Source organism: Lepidochelys olivacea (assembly GCF_965140295.1).
Source record: "Lepidochelys olivacea isolate rLepOli2 genome assembly, chromosome: 9".
Classification (NCBI taxonomy): domain Eukaryota; kingdom Metazoa; phylum Chordata; order Testudines; family Cheloniidae; genus Lepidochelys; species Lepidochelys olivacea.
The window spans coordinates 32,502,300-32,517,875 of NC_140419.1; the positions used below are offsets into that span (position 1 = coordinate 32,502,300).

Below are 15,576 nucleotides of genomic sequence, written 5' to 3' on the forward strand. Positions count from 1 at the left end.
CTGAACAAGGGGCCAGCCCCTGGATTGGGGAGTGGATTGAGGCACAGAAGTATAGTAGCCTAAAGCAGTGGAAGCATGCATGCTTTAAAGTGGCTGCCAACTGAGCCGAGCTGGGCTGCAGGTTTGCTTTTTGTATGCAAAAAGCAAACTTTTTAGGACTTTGGTAAAGGACTCTGTGGCCCCAGAAAGGACAGGACTCTGTCTGATCAGTGGGCTAGGACACCGCTATGGCCAGAGTAGGCCAAAGGACAGTGTGTGTGTGTGTGGGGGGGGTGTTGAGTCTGCAATTTGCCATAGGCAGTTGTCACCTAACTTCCTCGGCTTCTTTGAAAATTCCAGATTAATTGTGATGGAATGTAATTTATAATCAAACTTTTAAAGGAGAAAGCATAGGTATTGACTGGCATAGAGGGAGAGTGTGGGAGGTAAAGCTGGTCTGTTCATGAATTCACTCCCATTTCCTAGGAAACATTTCAAGTGGATAGAATGGACTATGGAGTGCAGATGTAGTAATAACTTTACAGAAATATTTTCAGGAATAATCTACATGACTAATGGTTTATATATACTGTAAAACAAATATGTGGAGATATAGGGTACTTGAATCTGTGAGATCTTAAAATATTTTTTTGGAATCCATCAGCTAAATAAATCAGATTCTTCACCCTTTCATATAAGAATAAATGTTGTACCCTACTTGTTTCATGTATTAATCCTTTTGCATCCAAGGAAATATGCAGTGATTTGTTATACTACCTCAGAATAAGGGTCTCCACATTTTTTAAGCTTTTCCTTCCAGTTTAACAAATTTTTTGCAGTCCACTTGTCCAATACTGCTAACAGTAACCACAGAGAGGTGAAATTAACCATCGCACCAGTTACTAAAAGCAAAATGATAAAGTCCAAAATTTTAACTACCTTCTCATTTCAGTTATAGATGTGTCTTGTCTTGCTTCTGAAAGAAGCTGAATTGGGGGAAATATAGGCTTAAGACATTGTTGGTCAAAGATGATTGAATGCGCTTAATTTTTATTGTCACGACCAAAGAGAAGCCTGACTAGCAGAGATAAAAAGATGAAAATGAGACTGATGAAGTTTCTAAACTAATAACTTTAGAAACTAAAAGTTTCTAAACTAAACATTCCTCCTTCAGTGAAAGTCGGTTACAGAGGCTTGTCATACAAGAGGTCTCTCAGTTTAACTTGCAGTGCTGAGTCAACAGCATAGTGGATGAAGGGGTTGGTGATCCCTGTTGTGAGTCATCAGGAAAGTATTTCCTAAACTGGGTTTGAAATTAATATCTCAGATGCTGATTTATGAGTTTCTGGTGGTTCTCAGCCTGCTAGTTCCTTCTCTTGATGAAGTCTGAAGCAAGAAATATTGACTCCCCAGTTTCTCCTTTGTATTCAGGAAGACCAGTTTCCAAATATTTTGGTGAATGCTTCTACCTTGTTATACTGTGCATAGACAGAACATTCATATTCTGTCCCCGGAGAAGAATTTTTCAGCTCAATTAAGCATCCAGAAATGTTGGCAAAATACATTGTTTGCCATCTGCCATGAATTACTGAATCCATCAGCAAGGGGAGATTGTTGATAATTCTGAACCCCTGCTCTTAATTTGAAAAGCTGAGTGGTGCTTTACTTCCTGAGAATTGCCTGAGTTCAGTGTGAAATAGTTGCTGGTGGAAGAATCATGATCCAAGGAGGAGTGCAAAAAGTAGAAAATTCACCAGATAATCTTTGATGTTCAGTACTTAACAGCTTCATGAAAGATATGATGAAGATTTTCAGACACCTTCTTAACAGCAGGAGCTTGGCTATATGTGAAATAGTGGAATCATTAGGTGCAGTGTTTTGGATTTGTGCAATCAGGATGCAGTTGTCACCTGTTGTTGGATTGGCTTCATTTGTGGAGATTATAATGTTGTAAAAGTGATTGTAATAATTCCCACTCCATGTGCAAATCTTTGACTGTCCCCTGAGAAAAGAACAGGAGTACTTGTGGCACCTTAGAGACTAACTAATTTATTAGAGCATAAGCTTTCGTCAGCTATAGCTCACTTCATCACTATGCGTCGGGGGAGGGATAGCTCAGTGGTTTGAGCATTGGCCTGCTAAACCCAGGGTTGTGAGTTCAATCCTTGAGGGGGCCATTTGGGATCTGGGGCAAAAATTTGGGATGGGACCTGCTTTGAGCAGGGGGTTGGACTAGATGACCTCCTGAGGTCCCTTCCAACCCTGATATTCTATGATTTCTGTGACTAACACGGCTGCTACTCTGAAACCTGTCCCCTGAGTTGTCTCAAATACTTCACTTGATGTGTGTTCTGGCACAGCTTTACAAAAGTGTGAGTCTTTTTCAACTGAACAGTCACTCAGCCATCTCACAGAGTAAAAGCTATGCAATACCAGAGACACCAGGTGAGTTGCTAAGTAGACCCATTCCCTTAATTTTGAAAGCAGCTGCTCTCTGACATCCTCAGTTGTATCATTAATAGGGTGACCAGATGTCCTGATTTTATAGGGACAGTCCCTATGTTTGGGGTTTTGTCTTATATAGGTGCCTATTACCCTCCCACTCACCCCCAGTCCCGATTTTTCCCACTTGCTATCTGGTCACCCTAATCACTAATAAAGTGTGAAACAGTGTAGTTCGACAAAGGCACTGTTTGCAGTTCGGTGATTTGCTTGAAGACTTTTAACATTTGAAACCATGTCTCTTGAAAAGAAAAACATGAGGTTCCGTGTAATTGGTTGTGCCTTATACTCTGCACAGCTTGTATAGATATCAAATGAGAGACATTTGTGTTGAACATTACTAGTTTAATTAATCAAGACTTGTTAATGTTTTTTCAAGGCTTTAAGCTTTCTCTGAAAAAAAAAATGCTCAGTTTATCTTCATGTATGATTAGTTTCCAGATGTCACAACAGCTTTGAAGGCTTCATACTTTCAGCAGGCAGCACTTGGAAACACATTACCCAGTATAGTTGCAAATTAACTGATGTAAAACCAGGCCATATTTGCCCTTGTATTTCTGCATTTTCTTTATTCTTTTTGAGCTGTTATTAGCACAAGTGTGTCCTTTTCACAAAATGATCTGTTTTTTCTGAATCACTCCTTAGCTAGACATGAACTCCAACACAGACTGAATTATCATGTCATGTGTACATAAATACATGCTGTTCGTTTTATACACTTACACATACTTTAAAATGGGATTTGTGTTGTTTTGTATAAGGCAAATCACACAGTACAGTACCACAGGTGGCTTGCAAGAGCCATTGTGGGCACAGGGAGGCCAAATTATGAAACTTTCTCTTACATAGAATCATATACTGAAAAATGAATTTTCAGAAATACTTTTTATCGCTATTTGAGTACCTTCCGCGAATGAGACTGTTTTTTTTCTCAGTTGGGACTGCTGTTTTATGTTTCAGTATATCTGTATATTTCCCACTTGGAGGCTCAAGCCTCCTGATTTATATTAGGATTAGGAATATTCAGATCCCTTTAGAAACCATTGTGTAAAGTAACTTCTGTAATTTAAGAAAAGCATGCGTACATGTTAAATAGCTTTAACTGTGTGTGTGTATGTTTTGAATTGTAGAATTTAACAGCTTTAAGACTTCTTATTGTTTCTAATAAGGATCTGAATTTTTTAAAATCCTAAACTGCTTCATGAAGCTCTCAAAATAACTATTTTTAGTAGGGTTTTTTTATTCTTTCAGTGACTTTTTTTTTGTAATTAGATATAGTGACTCTAAATTGATTTTAGGTTGCATTGCATTTCTCCTTTATTAAAAATAAACTATTATTCATTTCTGGTTTACTTTTGCTAGTAATTTTTTGTGGAATATTTTCTTCTAAGACCCCACAAAATGTTCAAGCTGTAGCACTGACATTTAAGTTGAATTTTGTAAAGGAAGTGGACAAAAGTTGCAGCTACAATTTAAGGATTTTTTGTTAGTTGTGTTTTATTTAATCTCTCTGGAAGCAGTTTGTGGACTTGACTACTTTTCTTTTATTGTGTGTGTGTGTGCATACGTGCAAAATTTTAAGGTCTGTATCCAGTGGTTGGTTGGAAGATTGGGAAAGAGGTGGTCTTCTTAGCTGAAGGCAATGAATCAGATGCTGGCTCTACCATAAAATGGGCTAAGGAGTTAGGTAAGTGGCTTTTCAATTGTATAATGCTATAAAACAATTAACCCTGTAAGATGCTTCTTTATAGGGTCCTCTAGCTGGCTCCTGTTCATAGTATTAGGCTTCCATTTGTTCTCTTTAATAGATAAGTTATCTAGTTTCTCCATTATGGAGCCTTGAAATTGACAAGAAAGCCAGGCTATCATTGGGGTAGGTGTGGGGCGCCAGCTAGAGCCCGACTGCCCCTGGGCTCCCTGCTCCCAGCCAGGCTGCAGCAATCCAATCCCCACGGAGAACCTGGCTGCTGCTTGGAGGCCCCCAGCTCCCTGTGGGGAGTCCGGCTGCTGCCCTAACATTGGGACTCTCAGCCCCCCACACTGCCCCTCTTAACTCAGTGGAAGCACTCCTGGTGAAGACAGAAGTGTGGACATCAACCACCATAGTAATTACTGCAGTGGTTGTAAGTTGACATAGCATAGGTCGACTTAAGTTTCTAGTGTAGACATGCCCATAGACTTCCAAATAGCCTAGTGGTTAGTAATCTGTACTACCATAGAAGAGACTTCTGTTCAGTTCCTGATTGTAGGGCCTGATCCTCAAGTCTTAGCCAAGCTGTGCTTGGTTTGGGACGTGAGGTTCGGGGAGCAAGGAGAAGAGGTTCTAAGCCACATTTCCACTCCATCTGCTTAGTCTGTTTTGTAACTTGGTGTAGCCCTAAGGACTATTATCCCAACTGGGAATTATCAATTCACAGGGCACCCCAGCCATACCCCTTCTTCCCATGATGTCATCTGTGCTGGGTGATTGGGAATGGGTGACATGAAGCTTCAAGGCACTTAGTAATTCCCTCCCACCAGTGGAATCCCCAGCTGTCCAGTTAAGGCTTCTTTCTGGTTGCTTGGCACTGTCTGAGCACCACAGTGTAGCTAGAACAGGGTGCCAAGGATCTGGCCTGTAGTCTTGTTGGATCTTGGCTGGCAGTTACAGCTTATGGGGGAAGACATCCTTTTATATTTCTCAGCATCACCTCCAGTTTACTTAGAGTAGCATTATTAGCTTTCACAAGTCCCGTATATAATACCCTGACGAGAGGGAATTATCCTTGATACAAGATTTTGACAGTTTAATGGGCTATAGCGTGGTACGGATATTTGAAGATGGTTGTGGATTTGGTTTCTTGATCCTGGATAGTTCTCTTTCATGGGGCTGATGGAATTGAAATTCAGAAAGATTTTTTTTTTTCTTAATATGTGCCAGGTGAAATATTTAATTTAGGAATTTTGTCTATAATAATTTATTAAGAAAAGTAAAAGTAAATAATTTAGTCAGTTGACTTTTTTGTGTGGACCCCTACAGATCTTTTCACCAGCGTAGACGAGACATCAAGAATGGCACGAAATGTGATTGATTCTGAAGGAGTTTGTTTTGTTCCATCTTTTAGTGGTTTGCAGGTAAAAATATCATCCTTAATAATATGACACAAATGATTTTTTGTGTCTTGCTTAAACATTAATATCTGTCAATTTGCCCATTATCATGGTATCTATTTTTTTCTATTCAGGTTCTTGTTCCATGCCCATCACGGTGGTATCTGAGGGCCTCTGTGGTATCTGAACATCTAAAAACGTTAATGAATATATCCTCAAAAAAAACACGTGAGGTAGGGAAATATTCCCATTTTACAGATGGGGAACTACAGTACAGACAGATTAAGTGATTTGCCTAGTGTCACAAGAACAGAACCCAGATCTCTTGCATTTCAGTCCAGTGCCTTGACCACCAGCTTATTCTTTCAAAGAACTGAGCTGGACTCAAAGTATTGGTTTTATGTCATTTTTTTCACAGCCACGATTCAAGAAAGCATTAACTAAGTGCTTAAGAACTTCCCTGAATAAGGTTGCTTTCCCGAATCGGGGCCTTAAAGCATAGCACTAATGACTGTTAACCAACTATATGGTGGTATGTGGATTTAATTTTTAACTGTACATTTGTGTTTTCTTGTAGTTCTCAGTATGCACAACTCAATCTTGTTCAAATATACTAGAGGGTTGCTTCGTAGGCTGAGCTCATTGCACACACCAGGGGCTTTTAACATTCTGCAGTTTCTCCCACAAGCTCCCTGTGCACCACCCTCTTCTCTCCCTGTATTTCAGGTACTCCCTGCAACTCCCCCTTTCCTCATGCCAGGGACTCTCTGTATTCCTCCCCTTTGCCAGGGTCCTCCTTTCTCCTTCCATGCTCCTGTCCCCTCATACCATTATCCCCATTCTTCCCCTCCTGCAAGGTGCTCTGCATATCTCCCTCCTTTAGGGGTTCTGTGTAAACCCCCCTCACCCTAGTTCTCCTTTCCCTTACATGCCAGGGTCTCTATATCTTCATTCATACCAAGAGCTGTGTGTGTCACTCCCTCCATGCCAGAGACTCTGTATGCCCTCCCATGTCCTCTTTCCCACTCTCAATTCTTATTTCTTTTTGTTCGTTTGTTTGTTTGGAGGATAAGCTATACAGGGTGTCAGCATTTTAAATTGCATTGGGAGGTTGGGCAGAGCTGTAGTGAGGGGTTATTTGCAGTAATGCTGTAGCTGTGTTTGTCCCAGGATGTGCGAGAGACAAGATGGGTGAGATAATATCTTTTATTGAACCAACTTCTGTCGGTGGAAGGGACAAGCTTTTAAGCTTCACAGAGCTTTTTATCAAGTCTGGGGAAGGTAACCACAGTGTTCAAGCTAAATGCAAGGTGGGGCAGATTGTTAAGCAAAAGGGGTCCCACATGTTATAGGAGACCACTTAATTTTAAGTAGGCAATTAACACCTCTGCAGTCCTGGGACCAAGGAGGGGGTAGAAGGCAGCAGGGTGTAAAAACCAGTGTCTCAGTTAAATCCATGGTTTTTAGTGTCCAGCAGAATTATGGATTTAAGTTCAGGCTCATCTTCTGAAGATGTTGTCATTTTGACAATGAGGACTGATAGGTCAGATACAGAGTGATCACTTTGTGTAAAATGTTCATCCACTGGTGATAGGGTGAGTGTCTGTGTATGAGTTCATTTGAGAGTATAGTGATCATGTGGATGAAAACAGATAGTTGTTGTTGGGGCATTTGGTGTAGTAGATGGGGTACACCACATGTTGTGATAGACATGTATAGGACCATGGATCTTGGAAGGTATGTTGCGGAGGGTATTGTTCATTGTAGCAGTGGAGATAAGTCTGTATGTTTTGCATCTGTTGTTCTGGCAGGACCTGGTGCCACTTTGCGTTGGTGTGTCCTGGTCAATGGGGAGCTTGCTTCTGATGAGCTTGGCGAGATTGGGCGGTTGTTTGAAGGCCAGAAGAGGGAATTTAGGAAGGCTTTCTTTTGAGATGTGGTCCCCTTCGAGTATGGGTTGTAATTGTTTTATGATATCCTGTATGAGTTCCAATGTGTAGTGGTAGGTGACGAGTAGGGCTGTGCGATAGCTGGGATTTTTTTCTTTATTGAAGCAGTATCTCTCTGGGTGTTTGGGTGGCCCATTCCATGATGCAATCTGCTTCGTTGGTGGAATGTTCTTTTTTGGTAAGGTGTGTATCTTGGGCTTTATCCTTGGAGCATATTTTGTGGTATCTGAGTGTGTGGCTATAGATAACAGATTTTTTTGTTATATCTGGCGTGGTTACTGGATCTGTGAAGGTAAGTGTGGTGGTCTGTGGGCTTCTTCTATATAGTTGTCGGTAACATTCTATTGTTGCAGCTGATCATGGTGTGCAGGAAGTTGATGTTGGTGTTGGGAGTGTTCTAGAGAGAATTTGATGGATACGTGATGGTTGTTGAAGTTAGGGTATTGTTAGGCTGGAAGGTGCGTCTCCCATTTTCCCCTTGCAGTTTTCCAGTTTCCATCACAACCAGTAGGGTTCTGACCATTGAGGCTTAGAACATTCTCTGACATTTTGGGATAGATTGGGTGTAGCATTCAAAAGTTGTCATGTTGCATCCAAAGAGAAATGCCATCAAGTTGAGCATAGAACCTTGCTTCGCTCTGCCAAAAATCACCTCTTTTTCCTTGGGTGGATTTGATTTAAATCAAATTAATTTAAATCATGATTTAAATCACCAGTCAGGAAGACTATTTAATCATGGATTTCTACATAATAGTGCATTCTTGTTGCTTGCTATAACCTTAATACGTATTCTTCACAACTCAGAGATAGATGTAGGTTTCATTTTTAGAAGGTACACGCTATACATTTTTTAAGTGACTTATTTTGAAAACTTTTCAGATTAGTTTTATAGCTATATCAGAAAATGAATTATTGTTTGGTTATTTCATTTACCAAAGGTAATTGAAGTAGATAGTTCACCTCTCAATGACTTCATAAATATCTCCAGTTCAACAGGTTAATCACTAATATTTGGAGGATATTCTTGCCATGCTGTATTAGGAGGAGAACGTCACCAGACAGACATTTACATTGTTTTATTTAACTAAAACAACAACATTATGTATTCTGGATTCTTTTCTTCAACAGCAAACATATAATATTTTAACAAAACAAGCGTATGAATTTTTGAATGTAGTTAACTCTCTTGTGGGAGAGTTAGCTTGGTTCCTCCCACTTTTTTCAGACTAGCTGCTGCAAAGTGATTGTTACGGAAGTATTTTGCAATTTCAACTACATTAGCCTTTATTTCTGGAACTCTGAAGTTTTTGGCTAGGAGGTGCATCAAATGAGCACTGCAACCATATGTTGTTAGCTTGGGACACTCTTCACTCTCTTCTAAATAATTTCTTCTCATCTTGGATACATTTGCAGCATTGTCTGTGACAAACCTGCGTACTAGACATTTGAATTTTTTTTCACAGTTTGTTATAGCTTTTACTGCTACTTCTTGTAAGTATTCTGCTGTGTATGCATTTCCTGATGTATCAATTGTTTCTGTAAGGAAAACATTCCCTTCTTCGTTGTCACACAAGCACATACAACAGGATCATTGTGGACATTGCTCCACCCATCAGGTTAACAATTTCACCCTCTCGACCTTTTGCACAGTGCTCAATTTCTCTTTCATACACTTTATCCTGCAATTTGCCTGCGACATCTGCTCTGTTGGGTGGACTGTATCCTGGTCTTAATGACTGAACCATGTTAATGAAGTGTGGGTTCTCAATCATATGGAAAGGAGAGTTTGTTGCATAAACAAACAGGGCAATTTTTTCATCAGTTACCTCTTTTTGTAATCTGGTTTTTGTAATCTGCTGGTTCTTATCACAAACTTATCTATGGTTGTTTCTGGATGATGGAGTTTTTTTTTTCTTTTTGCTACAGGTGATATACTGTGGCTATGTGACATGCATGATGTGACTGAAACACTATCATTGGCAGATAACTCTGAAACTATAGAAAATGATGGTGATCTTGAAGGTAGATAGTCTTCAGAATCCTGTATGTTGAGGATGGATTCTCCTAAACAAAATAAGTCAGTGCAGTTATTTAATTATTATTACCATACTGCTCATTTAATATTACTCATTGCATTCACTGACACGCAGTACTACTTTAATGGTGAAATTGTAAAAGGAAGATCTGCCTATTTCATCTATTTATTTTTTATCACAACTGCGTCTAAAATGATAGTACCATAGAGTAACAACTGTTTTTTGCTCAAACGTGAGAATTCAAGAATAATCCAGAAGGAAGACAGGCAGTCCTGAAGAAAGAAGTATGAAATAAAAAAGTTTACCAACCTGCAGATCCTGCATATTCAGACATGTTCCTTTCATCATCTTCAATGCAGCTTCCTCCTGAGAAGGAACACTCTCATGATGTTGTTTCATTTGGACAACCGGGCCTTGCATTTCTTTGTTGCACTGCTTTCATTTTGCATGCATGCCTGTTTTACCCACAGGTAGAGGAACTTTATTAAAATATTTCCAAACTGAATCTCTTTTACAGCCTGCTGCCATTATAGGTTTTCCCTTCTAGTGTGAGAATGATATGGTAGATCTCAAGTCAATGAAGTCTACACTCAGAAAGACCTCAAGACTTCTGGAATATGCTGCTCAAACCATTTCACTTTTGTTTCTACTGTCTGTCCCTCCCTTCTCACATTTATCTCCAGATGTCATCTCCTCGTCCAGATCTATTCCACCCCCAACAATCTTCTATTCATTGAACTTTTTGAAACTTTTCACTTTTAGAGAGACATAAGGGATTAACTCTGAACACAAATTTGCAGAGGGACAATAGGGTTGAGGTCTGTTATTTCTCTCCTCTATATATTTATTTATTTAAAAACATTTTTGCTGTTAACAAGTATGTTATCACTGGAGATACATCCACAGTTTGAGAACTGCAAAACTAAGCATCTCTGATAGTGCTCAGTCTAGAAGATAGAGTCCCATCGGGTAGATAGAAAGATTAATCTAAAAATCTATATAGAAGCCCCTGGAATCCCATAAGATTGGGGTCCCTAATCCATGAACTATTGGAACTCATTTACAAAACTTTTCTTAAGATTACATAAATATATTGTCTCATACTATAGAATTAGAATTTATAATCCCTATTCTATGATGAGATATCTTTGAGCTATAATGTATTTTATTTAAAACTATCTTTAGATAGGTTTTTTCCTCAAAAAGCATTTTACCAAATAATCCAATTTAAATAAAAAAAATTGATTTTTTTTTAAATCATTGATTTTTACCCACCCTGGTTTTTCCCCATTCCCCCAAACTGTCTAGTGTAACTTTTGGTTGTTAGTTTAAGATACATGGTATCTGTGAAGGTTTTGCCACTTTTCTACCTTAGGTCCAAAAGTACAGTACTTAGTTTTGACAGGTGTATGCCAGTCTGCCCACTCTATTATTCCCACAGTCTGTTTTTTAAAAAGCAGAATCTCAACCTCTTTATCATACCCCATCTCTAAAGCACTAATGGGAAAAGGAAAGAAAGGGGCTCTTTGTTTCCACAAGAGAGTCCACAAAATCTTATGATCAGTAGATTTATTTTGAGAAGTAGGCTGCTTAGTTAATCTAAGCTGCCTTCATTTGGTGGCTTTTTTGATTTCCTTCCATTTTGGGTAAAATAATATGGATTCTGACTAAGTTTTTGTAATTGCAGACACAAATTTTGAGGGGGACATAAACTGAATCTTTTCTGAAATTTTAGGCCTGTAATGCTCAAGTACTAGAGATGTTGGGAGTGCTTGATTACACAACATGCAACTTTTGTTCCTTGCTGGAGAAGACCAGCAGGGAGATACTAGGTCCGTTGCTGGTGAAGATTGTCAATGCCTACATTAGAGACCTCATGGTACCAGCTTTTCTTAAGGAAGCTGTTATAATGTAGGTTTTGATCAGAAAATCCACAGTTGACACTGACAATTGGCTACTATCACATCTTCAATTCTTTGTCAAAGTTGTAGAGAAGGCTGGGATGAGATGGTTCTCAGAGGATCTAAATACCTTAAGTCTCCCTTGATGATCTAGATACAGGCTTGGGTATGGGATAGAAATGGCACTGGCAGCATGTGGATTTCTTTTTATCAACGGGTGAAGATCTGGTGTGTGTTGATATTGTTGGATATAGTGGGTGTTTTCAATACTGTTCATTGTGGAGTGTTGATAGCTTGACTGCAGCAGAAGTGGATACTGCTGCTCTTGGGTGTCTCCATTCTTTCCTGGCTGAATAGTCGCAGAGGGTGTTGTGGGGCAGCTGATTCTCCTCCTTAAGGATCCTGTCATGTCGATTTCCACAAGATTTGTCTTCCCAAACTGTTCAATATGGGTAGGGGCTTGTTAGTGAGGAATTATGGGGCAGTCATGTTTTCAGTACTCTGCTGCCCCACTTTATATCTTTGTCCTTTCTGACCCAGTCAGTGCAATTGTTCCACTTAGCCCAATGTTGTTGGGGCATAAATTAGATCTAGTTGGCTGAAATTCAGCCCAATTAAGACTGGAGTGATACTAATAAGTATGGGGAGGAGCTACAAGATTAGACACGAAGATATCACTTCCTCCTTTAGTAGTGCAGGTGGGCATGCCATTTGTGACTTGGGTTCACAGTCTCATGGTATTGATTGGATCCTCAGTTGCTACTGGATTATCATATCATTGGTGCCCCAGAATACTTTTTCCATCTACATTTGGTTTGTGAGGTTGCAGCTGTTTCTTTTGGATGCAAACCTTATTACCATGATTCATGCCTTTGTCACACAAAGATGGGTTTAGTTAAGTGTGTTCTATGTGGAGCTTCAGCTCAAATCAGCCTGGAAACTCAGGTGTTGAAGGCTATAGCTTCTGAAGGTGGTATTTATGGGAGCACATGACACTAGAATTCTATAATCTGCACTGGTTTCCTGTTGGAGTGGAGTTTAACTTGCTGTTTCTGACCTATAAAGCCCTCAGTGGCTTAGGACTTTCTACCTGGGACACTAACTCCCTCCCCATGCCTATTGCTTCATTTTTGTCAGTAGAGACATTTGAATTGGATCCCTCTCAATTTAACACAGGTTGCTGGTACTGAAGTGTTCTCTATGAGGGTCCCTAAGCTATTTTCTCATTTTGTCTGGAATTGTGTGGTTCTGCTGAGATTCAGAGCATGTTACGTAGGACACCTATTTTACTCAGGCTTTTGAAGAGAGAGAGACTTGATGGAGGTTGAGATTTGTATGGAAATTTTTGTGGGAGTTGTGTTGCAGGCTGTTGGTGGGGTCAGCTTAGTTTAGATGTCTTTTGACACTTGTGTAAATCAAAAGAAATTACTAGTTGTTACTTAAGATGCCAAAAAGGGTAGTACAGAATGGCCTGCATGCAGATACAGTTAATGTGATCAGAGCTGATGTCCTGCTTTGGGCAAGTCTACATTAAAATGCTCCATCCAGCTGCACCGCTGTTGCTCTTTAATGAAGACGCTGTACGCAAATGGGAGAGAGCTCTCCTGTTGGCATAGTTAATCCACCTCCTGAGAAGCAGTAGCTATGTCAGCAAGAGAAGCTCTCCTGTCAGCATAGCACTGTCTATATGGGCGGTGAGGTCAGTATGACTATGTTGCTCAGGGGTGTGGATTTCCCCCCACCTCCTCCCTGAGTGACATAGTTATACCGAATATACATCTGTAGAGTAGACCAGACCTTTATATTTACCCACTTGCAAAGCTTAAAGAGATGCTGTCAGATAGTTTAAGGCCTAAATGTTACATGCCTTAAAAAATTCACTAATAATGTTTTTTTGAGGAACCTTGTCTTCCTATTCTTTGCAATTAATACCATATAAATATCTAAAATAATTTAGGTAGGAGCTTTCATCCCAACATTTTACAAATTTCTTAATCAACTTGTGTGAAAACACAAAATTTTTTGCAATTTCCCATTCCCCCCGCAAAATTACCCCTGCCCAAGGCCCTCTCATCTTGAGAGGACTAGAAATGGGAACTCCATACCATTGAATAAAAGATCTCTTAGGATCCAGAACTCCCAGCACCAGAAGGGCTTGAGATATCAAACTTCAAAGTTGTGACATTTTTCACTGTAGAAATGCTAGTTTAGGCAATTTTTTAGAGACTTTTTTATGGCTCCTTACAAGCCTTGTACAGTTGGACTTGTGACTTTACAGAAAGAAATGAATTATTTTAACAACTCTTAAATGTTTCTAAAACAGCTATTCTGTAATATGTGACACATACAGAATACATGATGATACAGGTTGATCATCCCTTAATCAGGATGACTGAGAAACTTACTTAGGCATTGCTATTTTTGAGTAACACAGCCATCACAACATTCTCCTAAACAACTTTTTATACTACATCATACAATCATGAATTCTTTATATCTATACAGTGTGTATGTTTGGGGGGTGGAGTTGGGGGGGAAGAGGGTGAAATACTGAATAGATTTATGGTATGAAGTAGGCACCTGAAGTGGAGTAAGCATTTCTGGAGTTCAACCATGACACATCTACCCTGCTGTACAGGTTAGCTCCAACTATCTTCCAGGAATCTAAATTTGATTGCTTGGTTAGGTTTCATAGACATCAGGATAGCAGGGGTTGGACATGTTATGGAGGCAATATGTTCATTTCCTAGATAGAGTCAAATGTTTCTCTGACACCTCCTGTTATGAGAATGAGGACAAGGCTTCTCCCCTCTTAACTTGGATGATGTTGCTGTGATGTGGCGCATTTCTCATAATGGGACAGAAGCATTCCTGCTGTACAAATTTAAAATGCATATTTCCTTGATTTATTATCACTCACTCATCTTACCTTTGTTCTAAAGTTTGTGTAAGTCATACATATATATTATGTGTGATATGTTATAAAAATGCAAATAAAGCTTTTAAACAAAGTGAATAAAACTCTGGTCCTCTAGACATTCACCTTTAATATATATCATGAGTCCTTTCCTTCCTATTTATTTGCTTATATTTGATAATCCACACACTTGTCAACAAGGAACCTTTTATTAGTAGTATGGTTGGCTTAAACGCTTGACAAGTTGGAAAAGGTGGTTGTACACTGGAGAACTGAATATATTCTTTACTGACTTTAAACATAACTAATTTCTGAATTAAGTCTCAGTGTGCAACATACTAGCCTTCATCTGGGCAAGTGGGTTGTCACTTCATTTACATCCTAAGTACTGAGCATCAACAACTCTTACCAAAGTCTATGGGAATATTTGGGAGTTCAGCACCTGTCAGGGTTGGGCTTTAATGCATTCCCAGTTTCCCCCACAGATGCCTACTCTTATAGTTGTACTTTAAAGTAATTTATACTTCCTTGATTTTTTTGGTGGTGTTTTGCGTTTTTTTTTATGTCACAATATGATTAAAATTAGGGCTACTTCAGAATTCTGTATAGCAGATATTTAGGGAACTAAATAAAAATCCTGGAAAGTTTTTTAAAATGTCATGTGTTATTTTTAAAATTGAAAAAACATTTAACATTGCCTTAATGCATTTAAGGGCAAGTAGAGTGACAGTCTGTCACTCAAATCCACCAAAACAGTGGAGCGCAGAGATGGATGCAAAAACCAATCTGCCAGTCATCCTATGAAAGGAGATGACTTTTTTATGAGACAGCCAGAATTAGTGTGTTGCATCATTATGTCATTCAAAACATTAGTCCAATTATGTTACGTAATTTAAATTGACTAGCCTCTTCAAGGCTACTGTATTATATTATTGAATTTTTCTGTACAAAAAGTATGGGGAAAATCAGTAAACCCCCCCCAAAAAAACCTCCCCCAACTTTAATAATACTGTACTCTATCTTAGACACTTGTACTTTAGTTGATGTGTACTCTATGTATATTTTTATAGGTATTACCAATGAGTGATAGTTAGTGTACAGAAGTCTGGGAGGAAAAACAAATGCAGTAATAGGAAATCTTTCTGCTATTGAAAGAAACTGATTTGAAAGCTGATTTTTCTGAAATATAGACAGCTAAAATA

General features: G+C 39.1%; 1 protein-coding gene across 4 annotated transcripts in view; it reads left to right on the forward strand.

The window, feature by feature from the left end:
• Positions 1–15,576, forward strand: part of GK5 (glycerol kinase 5) — an 84,309-nt gene that overhangs the window by 48,269 nt on the left and 20,464 nt on the right. For all 4 annotated transcript variants that reach the window (XM_084639757.1, XM_084639758.1, XM_084639759.1 and 1 more), the window contains 3 exons: positions 4,064–4,168; positions 5,501–5,595; positions 5,706–5,804. In XM_084639757.1, coding sequence (XP_084495883.1) covers positions 4,064–4,168; positions 5,501–5,595; positions 5,706–5,804 — 299 coding nt within the window. The remainder of the gene's footprint in view (positions 1–4,063; positions 4,169–5,500; positions 5,596–5,705; positions 5,805–15,576) is intronic.